Genomic DNA, 15,767 nt, shown 5'->3' with positions numbered 1-15,767 from the left:
CTCTGACCACCTGGGAGTTTGCCCACCTCATCCGAAGGGCTGGGCCATTTCCTCAGAGTCTGTGGAAGATGCCACTTTGAGTGGGGTCCCGGGGAATGGGCTCCCCTCGCCGTTCCCGGCCAGCTGTCCTGCACCCTCGGGGGGCATCGTACAGTTTTAAAGGCCCAGGGTGGTGCCTGGGTTGAGTGCAGACTTCACTGTGATGAAGACCTGGGTTCAGTCTTAATTCTGCCCCTCACAAGCTGTGCACACTCAGGGTCTCATCCCTTTCTGTGACCCCCGGCCCAGCGTGTTGAACGTGCCGCGCCCGCCTGGCCTTACTGAGTACTCGGCATGTGCCGGCCTTCCCACCGTAAACACGACAGGCTTCCCCGGATTCCAAAGGCCCCCAGGGATATCTGGGATTAGTCAGTGGATGGGCTGTGACGTCAAGGCTTTGAGCCTTTCCAGGGCACCAGGCAGACCTGATTTTGCCATTTATTTTTTCCCCATCTAAGCTGCCCTATTTTTAGAATTGTAGTGACAGAAATTTGTTTTTCTTCTTCCTTGGATTAGAAAAACTTCTCTCCCTCTCTCAACTGCCGTGCTGTGTTGAGTACCGCGAGCAGCTTCATTTTGGTGCACGTCAGCCAGTGTAAGAGAGTAGGGAGGGAGGAGGGACAGCCCTGACAGCCCTTATCAGGGGAGACACTGTCCCTGGAAGAAAGCATTTGGTTTCTTTGAACAGGGACACCTGTTGAAGGGCATGAGCATTGGGTGGGACATTCCCCCAGAAACACACCTGGCTGCTGATCTCCCATGGGGCAGAGAAAGGCATCGTGGCCCCTCCCGCGGGGCTGCCCTCCCAACACCCTCTCTGGGGGGAGAAGGGCTGATGACTCCAGCTCAGCCAAATCGCTGTCCTCCTCCTGCCATGTCACCTCGCTCTCAGCCAACAAAAGGGCGGCTACCACGTGCCCTGCCCTGTGCAGGGTGCCCAGGAGGATCCAAGGAATCCAGCAAACATGGCCTCTGATCCCACGGAGCTTCACGTGTGGGTGGAGATGGTCAAGCAGCAGAGAGGGACAAGATGAACAGGGACTCAGCCAGCAGTGCCAGGCTGGCGCCAGAGGCAGTATGGACAGTGAGGCCAGGAGAGCCCATGAAGAGGGGCTTCAGTTGGCTTTGTGGGACGTGTTGGCGGGAGGTCAGGGAGGGCATTCCCAGGTAAGAGGGCCTTTGTGAGCAAAGAGCATGGAGAAGAGAATGGGCCAAGTGCAGCAGCAAGGGCCAGGAAGGAGGCTGGCCCGGTCAGAGAGGACGTGTGGGGACAAGAAGGCCCAGGGAGTAGTGGGGCAGGCCCAGGCAGAGAAGCTAGGAGCAGGTCCAGGGGAAGGGCTGGGCCTTTCTCCCTGTTTCCTTTCATCTTGCTATTGTCCTTGGTGCTGGTGGCTGCAGTGATAATACCCACCTACTGACCCATGTCCCCGTGCATACAGATAGGCCCTGCACACGTGCAGCCTCATAGCTACTGGAGGGGCAGGACGGGAAAGCGCACAGAGGGGATAGAGGGTCTCACACTCAAGGCCAGTGGCCTGGGGCACAGAAGGTGTCACCAGGCTCGGGGGAGGAGGCGGTGGCTTGCCTACTCAGGCAGTTACCCCATTCTCTCCAGGCCTGTCCAACTACCCACAAGTCCAGTTTCCCAGGACAAGCCCTCGAGGTCCCTATCGCCCAGGCCAGTGGGGATGCAGGAGGAAGAGAGAGAGGGGGGAAGGGGTTTCATTAAACGTGCCTGTTCCCTAGTGTCCTCACAAGCAAGATGCTAGACCACCCACAGCTCCCAGAGCAAGCACAGCTGCTAGAACACAGCAAGAGCTCCTGCAGACCTGAATTCATCTGTGAGAAACTAGGACTGTGACAGGCTGGGGCACAGGGCACTGGACGAGAGTCGGAAAACCTGGTTCTAGTCCCACTTTTGGTGGTTTCTTGAATCATGTGGTATTTCTGGGCTACCATTTTCTCTACCTGCCAACAGAGCCTAAGCAGAGGGCCCATGAGAGCACGGAGCGACTGGGCTCCTTCCCAGCCTTGGGATCACGCATTGTGTCCTCCTCGGGTGCAAGTTAGGGCAGAAGTCTCTGCCTCCATGTTCTCTGCTGTGTTGGGCAGAACTGGGACCATCGAGGTAAAGGCCAGGAGTGCCGACTCTATGCCGGCTCTCACAGACACACACGGCCCGAGGGAGGGCTGCCTGCCTGGTGGGGAACGGGGGGTCAGCAGAATGCAGTCAGCATAGGGGGCCGGGTCTACCACTTCCGTCCTCTTCCACTCCCAGGACACAACTGGGACGGGGGTGGCTCTGCAGCCACAGAGCCGTGTGCACGGGCCACGTCAGCATTCGCCCTCCTTGACCAACTTGAGCACAGGTGTAAGCTCTGAGGACCAGTGAAGGAAAAGCTCCACATGCCAGCGTGTGGCAGTGTGAGTGGCCCCATTTGAAACACACCTGGAACTGTCCCAGCTGAGCGAGGCCCCCAGGCTGAAGTTTGCACTCCTGGTACCAAGCTCAGGAGGATTTTGTGTCCAGGACATAACTCATTCCCTCTTTCTGCTTCTGCCTCACTAACTTCTGGTAATTCTTGTGCAGGGTAGTGCACAAGTCCCAGATTCTTCCAGCAATCACTGACACCCACCCCCCCCCCCCATTTTATTCCAAGCCCTGCACGAGGTGCTGGAGCCACAGGGCAGGGTCAGGAACTCGGGAGTTACTCACAGTCGAGGCAGAATCCTCATCAAAGAGGATTTTTAACGTCATCCCCTCATCATTCCCACACTCCGGTTAATTCTATGATGGCAGGGAAGCAGTGCTGATGAGATGCAAGTGATTAAAGGACCAAAGGTGGAGTAAAAGCCCAGACTGACACCAGTTGTCCCTGGAGTAAAACATGGTATGCATCTGTGTGCAGCGCAGGGTGGCAGGAGAAAGAGGGCCACGTGAGGCACTACATCATTCTCATCCTCTGGGGACATAGGAGGAGAGAGGTCACAGCCATGAGAAGGGGATTTGTGGAAGGAGGAGGATGTGGGTGACTCATAAAGAGACATTTAGGATGAAGTTCTTAATGGAAGTGGGTTTATTGGGAAAACCTATGAATTTTCCTTGTCTGAAGTCCTTACAAAAAGAGGCTTTGCTGTATCCATGTCACCAGAATCCTTTAGGTGTGGCTCTCTCAAGGTTTCTTCCAGATTCTATTGATTAGATTCTTTTTTTTTTTTTTTTTTTTTTTTTGAGACAGAGTCTCACTCTGTTGCCCCGGCCAGAGTGCTGTGGCATCAACCTAACTCACAGCAACCTCAAACTCCTGGGCTCAAGTGATCCTTCTGCCTCAGCCTCCCGAGTAGCTGGGACTACAGGCATGTGCCACCATGCCCAGCTAATTTATGTGTGTGTGTATATATATATATATATATGTTTTAGCTGTCCATATAATTTCTTTCTATTTTTAGTAGAGACGGGGTCTTGCTCTTGCTCAGGCTGGTCTCGAACTCCTGAGCTCAAACAATCCGCCCGCCTCAGCGTCCCAGAGTGCTGGGATTACAGGCGTGAGCCACTGTGCCCGGTCTATTGATTAGATTCTTGAAAGATTGGAGGAAGGAAGGCCGCAAGATGACCACCTGGCCTGGCCTCTGCCCCAGGCTAAATCCCTCTGAGAGCAGCCCTGAATGTTCCGGGAGGGACCTTCCCTCTCTAGGAATGGCCACCGTCAGAACAAAACTGAAAGGAGCACAGTCCGGGTTCCCCCAGCCCGTGAGCTGGAGTTGCCACTCCTCTTCCAAATGCTAAATAAGCTAGTTATACCTCCTTATTGGGATCTCCTATGGTCTGTGTTAGGAGCCCGTCCTGAGAAGGACACAGTTCTTTCCTTGCTGCTTGTTTCCTGGAGCCCAGATGCCGGGGTAAGATATTGCTGGCGTGGAGGGTGGCAGAATCTGTGGCCAGTGGCCTCCTGCACCCTCTGTCAGAGCCATTGGAAGGGGAGGTGGGGGGACCAAGGTGCCAGGGGAGCCCAGCCCCTGTGGGCAGACCTGCTGACAGCGAAACAAGAGGTTCCCAGGCCGCGAGAAATAGCACACACAAGAGAAAATCGGTGATTCCCGCAAAACCATTGCATTTTTCTTTTTAAGTGCTGATATCTGTATAATGAACATTTTGAAATAACAAAAAGAACTTCCAAAAAAAGTTCCTCATCTAATTCTTCAACTGCCTTCCTTTCCCTCGCTTTGCTTCCCCCTGAGTTGATCACCTGCTGGTTTTCCCTGATGCTACACCATGACCATTGGCTATGTTGTTATCTAAGTAGCTGCCCGTTTCAGAGTTGATACCACAGCCCTCGCTCCTGAATCACTAGATAGTCTGGTTGTTTGTGAGCGTGGGGTGTGCCGTGTTCCATGTCACTGTATCTCTGTGTCCTCATTAAAGACACGGGCATGACCCAGGCCCCGTCTGGTTGGATCCAGGACACCGATGTCCTAGTCCGAGGTCTGCCCTGGCTAACGGGGTCCCACCGTAACCTTTCTGGTGGTGTTTCTCCTGCTGTGATATCAGAAGGAGTGAATTGGGAAGTCCTTCCTTCCAAGGTCAAAAATCCAATGATTCCTCGTGTGTGGTGGTTCTCAAACTCGAGTGTGCATCAGAATGACCTGGAGAGGGGCTTGTTAAGACACGGACGGCTGCACCCCACCCCCAGAGTTTCTGAGTCAGTAGAGCTGGGACGGGAGCTGGAAATCTGCGTTTCTAATGAGTTCCCAGGTTGGACCAGAAGTCAGACTCTGAGAAACGCGGGTCTCACGAGTCCTTCTCAGTGGTGCCGTGGAAAGCTGCTACCTGCACAGGACTTCTGTGTTCTAAGACCACCTTCTTTTCTAGATGGAGCCGGCAGGACAGAAAGCCGAGCCGCTCAGTACAACAGAGTGGCAGCCAGTGAAATGTCCCTCTCAGGTAGGAGGCACTGGGCAAGGGAGGGTGTATCTTGCTGAATTGAGGGGACAGATGGGGCAGCTAAGTGGGCTTTACTGTGAAGTGGGGGTCTTACCCAACAGAGACGTTAGTTCCATGAGAGTCTTGGCTCTGTTCTTCTGGGCCTGGGGCACAGCTTTGCATACACAGCTGCCCAAAGGCTTACACCATGGGCCATGAAAGCAGTTTTAGCAAAACTGAGGTTCCTTCCATGCTTGTGGAAGGCACAGGGACAAAGTCACAGCTCACCTGGCCTCAATGCTGCTCCCACCCGTCTTCTCTGGGGCCCCAGCCTGGGCCCCCTAGATGCCGTTTCTAGAGCTTCCTCTATCTCAGGTGGAGAAGGAGGTAGGGATGATGAGTGCTGGAGTAGTCTTGACAGTGGGTCATTTGGCTTTGTCTCAAATGTGCATCTAATAGGTAGTTGGCATATAATTGACATTGCCAAATAAACAGATGAACAAATAACTGAACATAAATGGATTCCTTCTATCATTTAAGGCTAGGCAAAGTTTTGGCTTTCTTGAAGAATTGGTAAGTTTTTCATTACCAGGCAATAAGAAGCAAATGACTTACTCTGTTTTCCTTTTCACTTTGGCTGCTGAGAAGCTTAAAATTAGGTTCTATTCTCGTTGAAATACATGTCCTTGGCCTGGTAGCAAGAATCTCCAGGGCAGAGAGCAAGAGCACCGCTCTTCCCATTGTGAGTGGGAAATTCACAGCATTAATGGGCCCCTTCAGGCACCTGATGGGCAGCAGGGAGAGGAAAAGCCAGAGGATGGTTTGGTCCTTATCAAAAGGATGATACGAATGCTCCAAGTTGGCCAAGAGCATTGCTGGATGATAAAGCCTGTTAACTAAGGGATGCAGATCTCTGGATCATGGTTATAACATGCTACATTTCTCTGCAGGAGAGCCCCTACCTGTACACCTATAGGAATAGCGACTACCTGACCAGATTGTCAAAACCCCAAGGGAAGCTGGAGGTAAGGAAAGGTTTTCTGTGATCGACAAACATGCAAATGAACCAGGGGCCACACCCTTGCTGAATCTTTGGAGCCTTCCACATGGTTCTTTATGTCCTGGAATTCCATCTGCCACTGAGCAGGCTGAGGGCTGCAGAGGTGACAGAAGCTGCCACAGACATTGGAGATTCAGTCCAGGCAGGCTGGGGGAGGGTGGAGGATCGAGTGTGTCCCTGGAAGCAGAGTTCCCTGTGGTTCCAGAACCTCCTCAGCACCCAGCGCTGTGGCTTCACAGGGTATCGGGGCTGCCAGGCGCCTCCTGTGCCCAGTCTGTTGGGACACAAGACAAATTCCTCAGGCCCTTCCCAAATCTCTGACAAGTTCTTCTAAACTCATTTGAGGCCTTAATCTGAATAGAAAATTCAGAAAAGGCAGAGAAATGTGATTAAGTCTGAATCCAGGGAGCATAAAGACCAAAGGCCTTCAAAGTCAGTCCACGCCTTGGTGAAGCCCCCAGGCTCATATCTTGCTGTTGTTTATCTCAGGGGTCCTTTGTGATACTTCCTGTTGAGATTAGGTAGGGCACCCTGCACTCCTCTGCTGAACCAAGAAACACTTGAAGATCCATGTTCTCTTTCTCTGAGAACCAGGGGCCGAGATGGCTTGAGAGAAAGTTGGTCCTAGTGATATCTTTGCCTCCTTGTTTTATGAAAGAGGGTGAGATTTACCCCAAGTGGTGGAGGCAGAGTTGATGGCCTGGGCCTCCGCCCTGAGAGAGATAGTGTGAAAGATTCTTATCCATTTGTCCCACACTTTCTAACTAATATCATAGCAGTGAGGATACACCCGAGAGGCAGCACAGCACAGTGAAGCAAGGTAACTGGCTCTGGGTTCAAATCCAGACTCTTTTGCCTACTGGCTCTGCATCAATGAGCAAGATACTTAACCTCTCTGTGCCTTGGCTCGTTAATTTGGGAAATAGTTACAGCAGTAGTCCTACCTCATAAAGCTATTACATTGCAATAAGTTAGTAAGTATAAAGCACTTGTAATAGTATCTGGCATATCATGAGTTCTATGTAAGTATTGCTGTTATTATCATCTGATAAGAGGCAGTGATACACTCCTTCAGGATAGATTGAATATCTGCTGTGTACCACTAGAATGCAAGCTCACTGAGGCTGGTCACAGTAGATACCCAATAATTATTTGTTCAATGAATGGTTAGATGGATAACCAGGCATGAGAGAGAAAAACAAATACATTGCTTGTCCCAAGGAACTCAGTCTGGTAGAGAAACAGATAAGTCAGCAGGCAATTGTAAGACAATGTAATCAGTGCTGTCATTAAAGTTTTCCTGGGGTATTCTGGGAACACAGAGTGAAAGAAACTAACCCAGACAGGAGAAAGTTGAGAATGGCTTTCCAACATATACCCATGACCTTAGCCTTGAAGGATGACTCAGGTTGGGCCACGTGGATGGGAGGTGAGAAAATGGAAGGAAAGGGGAGAGAGAAGGAGAGCAGAGGTAAGTGCTTAGGCAGAGGCTTGGATGCCTGGGAGAGTTTGGAGACTTTGGCCAAGGGCTGGTAGTGCAGAGTGTTTGGAGGCCTCTTAGGCCATGCTAAGGAAAATGGCCTTTATGCTGAAGTCAATACAGAGTAAGAATTTATTTATTGTTGAGCATCTATGCCAGGCACTATTCTAGGCTCTGGGGACACAATAATAAACAACATGTTAAAAATCCTTGCCTTCCAGCACAATTCACTATCGCAAGGATGTGGAAACAACCCAAGTGCCCGTCAATTCATGAGTGTCTTATTAAAATTTGGTATATGTATACAATGGAATATTACTCAATTATAAGAAATGACAGTGATCTAGCACCTCTTATATTTTCCTGGATTGAGCTTGAGCCCATTATCCGCAGTGAGGTATCACAAGATTGGAGGAATAGCCTCCACATGTACTCGCCATCAAATTGGCACTAACTGATCAACACTATGGCACTCACACGATAGTAATATTCTCCAGGGATTAGGGGGTTGAGGGGGGTAAACTCACAACTAATGGACGTGGTGAGCATTGTAGAGAGGAAAGGCATGCCTCTAATCCGAGGGGGGTGAGGCAAGGACATAAAGTGTAACCAAAACGTTTGTACCCTCATAATATCCTAAAATAAAATAAAATGAAAAAAATCCCTGCCTTCACTGAGAATTTGGGCAGAGGAGCGGCACATCCCAACACGCTGAGAAAGACCACCCTAGGTGGATCCAAAGGCAGAGGAGTTCGCCCACAGGGCTGCCGGCGGTGATGCCGGTGAATGCTGCAACATTCCAGGCAAGAAACAGCAAGGGCCTGGGCTTAGGGGGAGGTCGAGGCACTAGAGAGGAGGGGACAGACTTGGGAGCACTTGGAAGGATGTTGTGGACGACTGGATATGAGTGTTGAGGGAGAGGGAGAAATCCCAAAGTCATCAAGATTTTTATTTTCTCTTAAATGATTATTTTCTAAAATAGAAACTCCACTTTCCACCCAACTTCCAATTTAGCAAGATCCATTTCTTCTTATTTCTCTGTGTGTCTCATTTCAGGTAAGAGAAGGATCGGAAATCAGATGTCCTGACAAGGACCCCTCCGATACGATTCCCACCTCAGGTACACAGCTTGAGTCTAGTGATTTTAAAGAATTCATTTGAGGCCTGAAATTATGCAAGTAAGAGCAACCTTGCAATGGCAAGCGCTTGCCACACAATCTGAAATACTCCTGAGTGGTTTTCCAAGGACAATAGAAATAGCTCCTTCTGTAAATAAGGTCATGCCTGTGTTTGAATATGATAACACCATTATCAGAAAGCATTTATTGAGCATTAACCCTGTGCCACACCATGTTCTGCAAAGAGCCCAGTGTTGGTGGAGTGAATTGTCATTGTCCCTGCCTAGAAGTCTTGATGGGTGAATTTGTTCTCCAAAAGAGCACAAGTACATTTAAGCAGAAAGCAAAAATAGCCAGTCCACAATCCCTGCCTGAGTCACATGCCAAATGCACTCGAACGCCGCACAGAACAGGAAAACACACCATCCTATGACTGTGCCATTTCCACTGCCTCTCAGTAATTCTACAGTGTCGGCTGCTGGGCCATGAAAATGAAACTCATGGAATATTCTAGGCAGTTGTCAGCAACCATCCCAAAGATGGTCTGTCTAAGGGCTGCTCCTTTTCATCCAGGCAAGGCAGCCTGGGAGAGACGGCTGTGTGAATGTGACCTTGGGAAGTCATAGGAGGGCCGTATGGTAACCTGAGTGACTCAAAACATCAGCCCAGGAGCATCTGCACCTGTGCCGTAGGTTCCCACGCTTGGTCCTGGAGGGTGGCTTATTTGTTCATTTGTTTGTTCACCTGTTCATTCATGTATAGAGAATTGTTGAGTGCCTGTGTGCCTTTAGGAGTTTACATTCTAGTTGATCTCTTGCTGCTTGTGCCTTAGGATTATCAAAAAAGATAGAAAATTAAGTTTGGAGATGTCACAGTGCCTAGCAGGAATCTCCCAGGGATGCCAATCTGTGTAGTCAGATTGTCTCCTTGTCCTGAGTGATAGCCAAGCAAATAAATACCATGGCTCCACATCTTCAGATTAATTAGGCCAGAAGACTGGCAGGGAAATTATCAGCTTCATATGTAGGCCTTCCGATTGTAAAAATCTTTTCTCAAATATATATAGGTATAGGTATACATAGATATGGATAGAGTGATGTATTATATATAGATATATGCATATATAGAAAGTATCAGTTGGAATGTTTTAATAGCCATACTCTTTACAGCCAAATACTATCCATTCTCTTTTTAATCTTGTCACTCTGAAAGGCTGACCTATAAAGCACTTTGCAATCTGTCTAGATTATGTTTCTGTAATGACAGTGATAACCAATCCATTAGAGCATATTTCAACATCTAAACGCCAGATAAAATGTAAACCTTTTCTTCATTTCCCAACCCTGGAGATTATCATGTTTATCAGCACTTGGGGATATAAGAGCAAGAAATCTCCAGACCTTTAGATCTGAGATACTATGGTGAGAGGAGCTGTTTATATAAACAGATGGGTAGATTTAGGCTCTCCCATCTAAGCAAGGTGGGGATGGGACCCAAACACTCACTCTCTCCACCTGGGTGGCAGCACTCATAGATAGGTGTTGGGTCTGCCCTTCCGAGTCCCACCTGGAAAGTGCCACTCAGACAAATGGCCACCACTAAATAGCCAGTAATGAAAACACACTTTATTATTGTACTCTTGATCTATGATTGAACATTCTGACCTTCCTTGTGACTGAATGGATAGGCAAAAGGACTTAGCACAGGGCCACATTATTATTTTCCTCTGATAAGTAAATTTCTGGCGAGGTCATTCACTCTTGTAGGGATCATGTTGCAATTTATAATCGAAATGAAGGCATCTGATACACACATCTTATGAAAGTGAATCATCTTTATACTTCTAATGACTCAGCATATGGTAGGAGCCCAATAACTGTTGAACTAATCTGAACTGCTGAGTATTTCTAACTCATCAAATCTATAATGCTCAGGATTGAAAAAATCTTAAACATGAACTAGACCAAAGTGACTTCCATTGAAACAATTTTTCACTAAGACCTTCTTTGTAGTCCCTTTTTTAGTGTTTCTCTCAAATCAACCTATAGATATATGGATCTAAACATCACCAAAAGTGATGTTTCACAGTAACGCACTGCCTGTCACCGACAGGCCATGACCCCTGGCAGCCTGGGTGTCTCATTCTCTCTACACTTCAGAGCTCATGGGTCATGAACCTCCCCTGATCTATGGGGCCTTGGGATGAGATTATAGAGTTGATGTAACCAATTGGCATTTGACAGCCAATAAAAAAAAAAATCTTACAATTTTTTCCTCCTAGACTGTGCACATGTGCAATTTGCCAAGTGTTATCGTCTATGGGCTTAAAAACTTTGTAAATGCATCATTTTATGTTACTAGATGGCCCTCTCCCTACATAGTTAGCATAACTGAGAAAAATGAATTGGGCCTACTAGCTGATTTAAGGTTTTCCCAGGGAGGGGAAAAAAATAGCTTTTCACAAATAAAGGAGTAGCAATAAGGAGTCAGAGGGACATGGCTTATTAGCTTTCTATTGAAATTGGCTATCTTAAAGTCAATGTTCTAATTCCATGAAGAGGAAAATTTCATAGCTTCTAAAAATAGGGAGCTACAAAATTAATTATATGCTGCTGTTACCAACAGCATAAACCAGAATAGTTCATTCATTTATTTTAAGCCATTAATTCCTTTCTAAGCCCCTGATATCATTTATTTGACCCATTTGACTAAAACGAGCTCTTCAAAAGCCAGTATGAAAAATGCCCAGGTTATGGCACTGTGTGGTCATTCATTAGAGGTTTCACCTCATTGTGAGCCAGGAGTATGTTGTTTAGTGTAGGTCCTGAAGCTGTTTCCTTGGTTACCACCTGCCCATGGGTCCTGTGCCTTGGCCCACCCTGCCATCTGGAAGGAATGATGCCTCCCAATGAGTAACAGCCTGCTTGTCCCTAGGCACGACCAGACTACTGAGCAAGTTCAAACTCGCCCTCAAGACGCTTGGATGAATAAGTGTTTCCCTGCCTCATAGCTTCATCATTTAAAGCTTTGAGAGCTATGAAGTCCCTGTCATGAGCCACTTAGCCTTTAATTCAAGTTAGCACATTTCTTGAGCACACACTGATTAATATAAACTCATACAGATGACCCCAGAGGCAGAAACAAGGTTCCAGTCTTGTGCTAGCAGCTTTCACCATTGTGGAAGTCCTTACATAAGTCCCTAAAATCAGACAGCAAGTAGCTTGGGCAATCCCAGCTGCCAATTGAGAGAAAGTTGGTTTTTACAGATTATGGCTCCAGGTAGTTAAATTGTTGGGTGATACGAGACAAAACACCAGTGTGCCAAACCTTCTCCTGAGTATAACTTTTCAAGTATGGTGAACAGTTTCCTTGCTATTCATGATCCTTCATCATAGCTTGGATGGCCTTCTGATAAAAGGCCCCCTCTGTGGAAATCTTGATGTGTTAATGATGTGCTTATCGATTTATTTCAAGGTGGTGGACAGTTTGTACCAGATAATGTTTAGCTAATCAGCCCACATAAATTTAATCTTATCTCTAAATAGTTCTTTTTCCAAGGAGAGCAATTGCTAAAGTGCTTTGCTGTACTCTAGGCTGTGTCTTTGTCATGTGTGATGACGTTAACAAACCTCAAACCAAGGTCTACAGAATGTTAAACCAATGACATGCCTTGGGCTCTATCTCAACAATAAAATCTCAGCTAAATCAACTCCTCCCACCCAGGCTTGCTTCACTTGGTTTATTATTGTATCTCTTGCTGAGAATTCTTCAGAATAACCAACTAAAAAACCGTTCCCCCCACCAAATCAATCTATCTGCATACATGCACACACACATAGACATAAACATAGATGTGTGTGTGTGTGTGTGTGTGTGTCCTTTCTGTATGCTACAATTTAGGAGATAGGAATGATCAGTTTTAGCTGCCTCTTTAGCAAACTATAATAATAATGCTTTTGAAGCAAATCTTTTCATCTCTTCCACATTTTACCAGCCCCAAAGATTTCCCCTAACCTTCGCACTCTAGCTAGAGCTCACAGAATTAACTATATTACGCATTATGGCATTAAGAATATAGTGATTGACTATCATCACCAGGAACTAAAATAAACCACTCCAGAATTGAAGGGAGGGGGTCTTATTTTCCATTTTGTTGCCTTTTTTACCCATAGCTTGATTTCTTTGAGAAGAGATCATTTTAAAGTTCTCGTGCTTAGCCCTGTGGACGTGTGCTATGCAGCTGGCTTTGTGATTTGATATTGTTCCTCTAACCACATGCTGTAGCTGTGGGTGTTTGGGAAGGGCCAAGCAGGCTGTAATCATGTGGAAGGGGGTGTGTTGTGTGTACGCATGTGTAAGGGGCGATTCAAGGCATGATGCGAGGGGAGGAGGAAGAGCTCTGAAGAAAGCCACTCAGCGGCTCTTGAATCTAAGAGGCAGAGCTGCAAACCTGCCATCAGACTTTGCGATGGCAGCTTCAGTTGTGTGAGCCAAGGGACAATTTATACATATAGGAAGAAGTGATTCTGGTCTTTATAGCTACAAGTGCAGAAACTGACCACCACCAACATCTTCAAAAATAAAAAAGTGTCTGTATCAGTGGTTCTCAAAATGTGGCACCCAGACTGGACTGGCAGCATCAGCATTAATTACTGGGCACTTGCTAGAAATGCAAATCCTGCTGGGTGTGGTGGCACATGCCTGCAATCCCAGCCACGACTTGGGGAGGCTGAGGCAGGAGGATTGCTGAGGCCAGGAGTTTAACATAATAAGACCCTGGTCTCTTAAAAAAAAAAAAAAATTAGTTGGGCATGGCACGCACCTGTAGTCCCAGCACCGTGGGAGGCTGAGGCAGGTGGATCCCTTGAGCCCAGAAGTTTGAAACTGCAGTGAGCTATGATTGCACCACTGCACTTCAGCCTGGGTAACAGAGTGAGACCCATCTCTTGGGGAGGGTGGGGGGAAGAAAAAAGCAAACTCTTGGGCCCACCCCAGATCTACTGAATCAGGAACTCTGAGGGTGGGGCCCAGCCATCTGTATTCTAACAGGCCCTCCAGGTGATTCTGATGCACACTCAAATTTGAGGACTGCTAATCTATATCTTTTGCATATATATATATATATATATGCACAATTATGCAGGTGTTTGTATCTTCATGGGAAGAGGCAGGGACTGTTTACTTTTCCAATGAGAGCAAATCCTCAGTGGGAGGGGCAGTTCCCATCTGCAGGCAGCATGGAAGTAGGTAGACAAGATGTCTCCACAGAAGGAGGCAAGACCCAGGGATCCGTCTGGGCACCTTTTCCACTGTGTGCTCATATAGCTTCCTGCATGGGTATAATTCCACAACCAGGATTTGGATGTCGGTGGGTGCTGTGGGCTATCTGTGGTCCAGCTGTGTTGAAATCGTCTTGTCCTCTGTGTTTCACTGCAGGTTTTATAGGTTTGCTCCTGCAGACAACTTTCAGTCCATCTTAAGCAATGGCCCACTGAAATGATGGGCTCCTTCCGCTGGGGTGGGCCACTCCCTAGTACACTCTCTGTGTTATGCTGCTTCCAAGGCATGAAAGCTATTTTAACAGCTTAGCGCAGCACTGCACCACCAGAGGTGACGGAAGGCACACCTGACAGCGAAGGTGGAGCTCTGGCAAAGTCAGGGAGACCTTGGGAGTAAGGTAACTGGGAGAGTGGGATGTGAGCTTGTGACTTGAGGGACCAAGCTGTACATGGCAGAAGCCATTGTAGGTGTGGTCCCGAAGCTGCACTTGGATTCATGTTCGTATGTGCCTAAGGTAAAGGGGTAGGTGGATATAGGATGGTATATGTGTGTAATTTCATATATAGCAACATTTATGTTAATCTCCTAACTTGTTAGCCAGGCATAAAAGGCCTGTGGCCCCACCTGCCTTTCTGAAGTTATTTTCTGTTAGTCTGTTTCATATGCCCTTCACTTAAGCCAAACTATGCGACCAGCTGTGCTTTATAGACGTCACACACTTTACCATACCACATCTGTCCTTTAAACTTTTCCCCCCATCACCCCATCCCTCTCTCCCTCATCCTTGTCTCAGTATTTTCTGAGGCTTAATTGAACTGCTACCTTCCCCATGAAGCCTGCTGTGACCCCTCTTCATGCCCCCAGCAAGAGATCATCCCTCCAGCTCTCGAACTTCATATCACTTTACACCTCTCTTAGCATTTATCAGGCTATGCATGGTTCCAACTGTGGATGTTTCTCATTTTCTCCTCAGCCGGTGAGCTTCTTAGGGCTTTCTTCATTTCTTCATTTCTGATCACCCCAGAGTATCCTGCCACTGCTTGGTGTTTAATATGCTTGTCCTATGAGCTAATAGCTGCCACGTTGCAGTATGTGCTTAAACTCAAGAGATTTTTTAAAAAATGGAGTCAGGCTGTTTGTTGGAAACAGTGTGATGGATCCTCAGAAAGCTAACATAGGATTACCGTATGACCCACCAATCCCACTCTCAGGTATACATCCCAAATAATTAAAACCAGCATTCAAACAAACACTTGTACCAAAGATTTACAGCAGTGCTATTCATAATAGCCAAAAAATGGACACAACCCAAATGCCTATCAACAGATGAATGGATAAACAAAGTGGTATATGCATGCAGTAGAATGTTACTCAGCTATAGAAAGGAATGAAGTATTGACATGTGCTATAACATAGTTGAACCTTGCAAACATTATGCAAAGTAGAAGCCAGATACAAAAAGTCACAAATCGTATGATGCTATTTATATAAAATATCCAGAATGGGTAAATCTGTAGAGACAGAAAGCAGATTATTTGTTGCCAGGCACCAGGGGAAGGGAAAAATGGGTAGCAACTGCTTAAGGGGTATGGGGCCTCCTTTGGGGGTAAGGAAAATGTTTTGGAGCCAGGCAGAGCTGATGGCTGCACAACGTTGTGAATGTACTAAATACCACTGAATTGTTCACTTTGAAATGGTTAATTTTGTTATGTGAATGTCACGTCAATTTAAAAAATAGTGGTATGAAAGTGTTTCCCTTTTCACATAAGATAAACTGAGCTGATGTTTTTATAGGATGATATAATATTTTTATCCCAAATATCATCAGATTCTAGAATAGATAAAGTATTGGTTATGTTTCCACCACAG

The 15,767-nt window shown here is 47.1% G+C and overlaps 1 protein-coding gene across 2 annotated transcripts in view; it reads left to right on the top strand.

Annotated features, from left to right (window-relative positions):
• The window catches only part of PLB1 (phospholipase B1), a 124,893-nt gene that overhangs the window by 44,793 nt on the left and 64,333 nt on the right, over window positions 1-15,767 (top strand). For both annotated transcript variants that reach the window (XM_069495155.1, XM_069495156.1), the window contains exons 16-18: window positions 4,910-4,981; window positions 5,911-5,985; window positions 8,557-8,620. In XM_069495155.1, the coding sequence (XP_069351256.1) occupies window positions 4,910-4,981; window positions 5,911-5,985; window positions 8,557-8,620 (211 nt within the window). The remainder of the gene's footprint in view (window positions 1-4,909; window positions 4,982-5,910; window positions 5,986-8,556; window positions 8,621-15,767) is intronic.

This window comes from Eulemur rufifrons, chromosome 19, assembly GCF_041146395.1.
Source record: "Eulemur rufifrons isolate Redbay chromosome 19, OSU_ERuf_1, whole genome shotgun sequence".
NCBI classification, from domain to species: domain Eukaryota; kingdom Metazoa; phylum Chordata; class Mammalia; order Primates; family Lemuridae; genus Eulemur; species Eulemur rufifrons.
The sequence above is the reverse complement of the archived record's forward strand: the minus strand, read 5'-3'. Positions and strand labels throughout refer to the sequence as shown.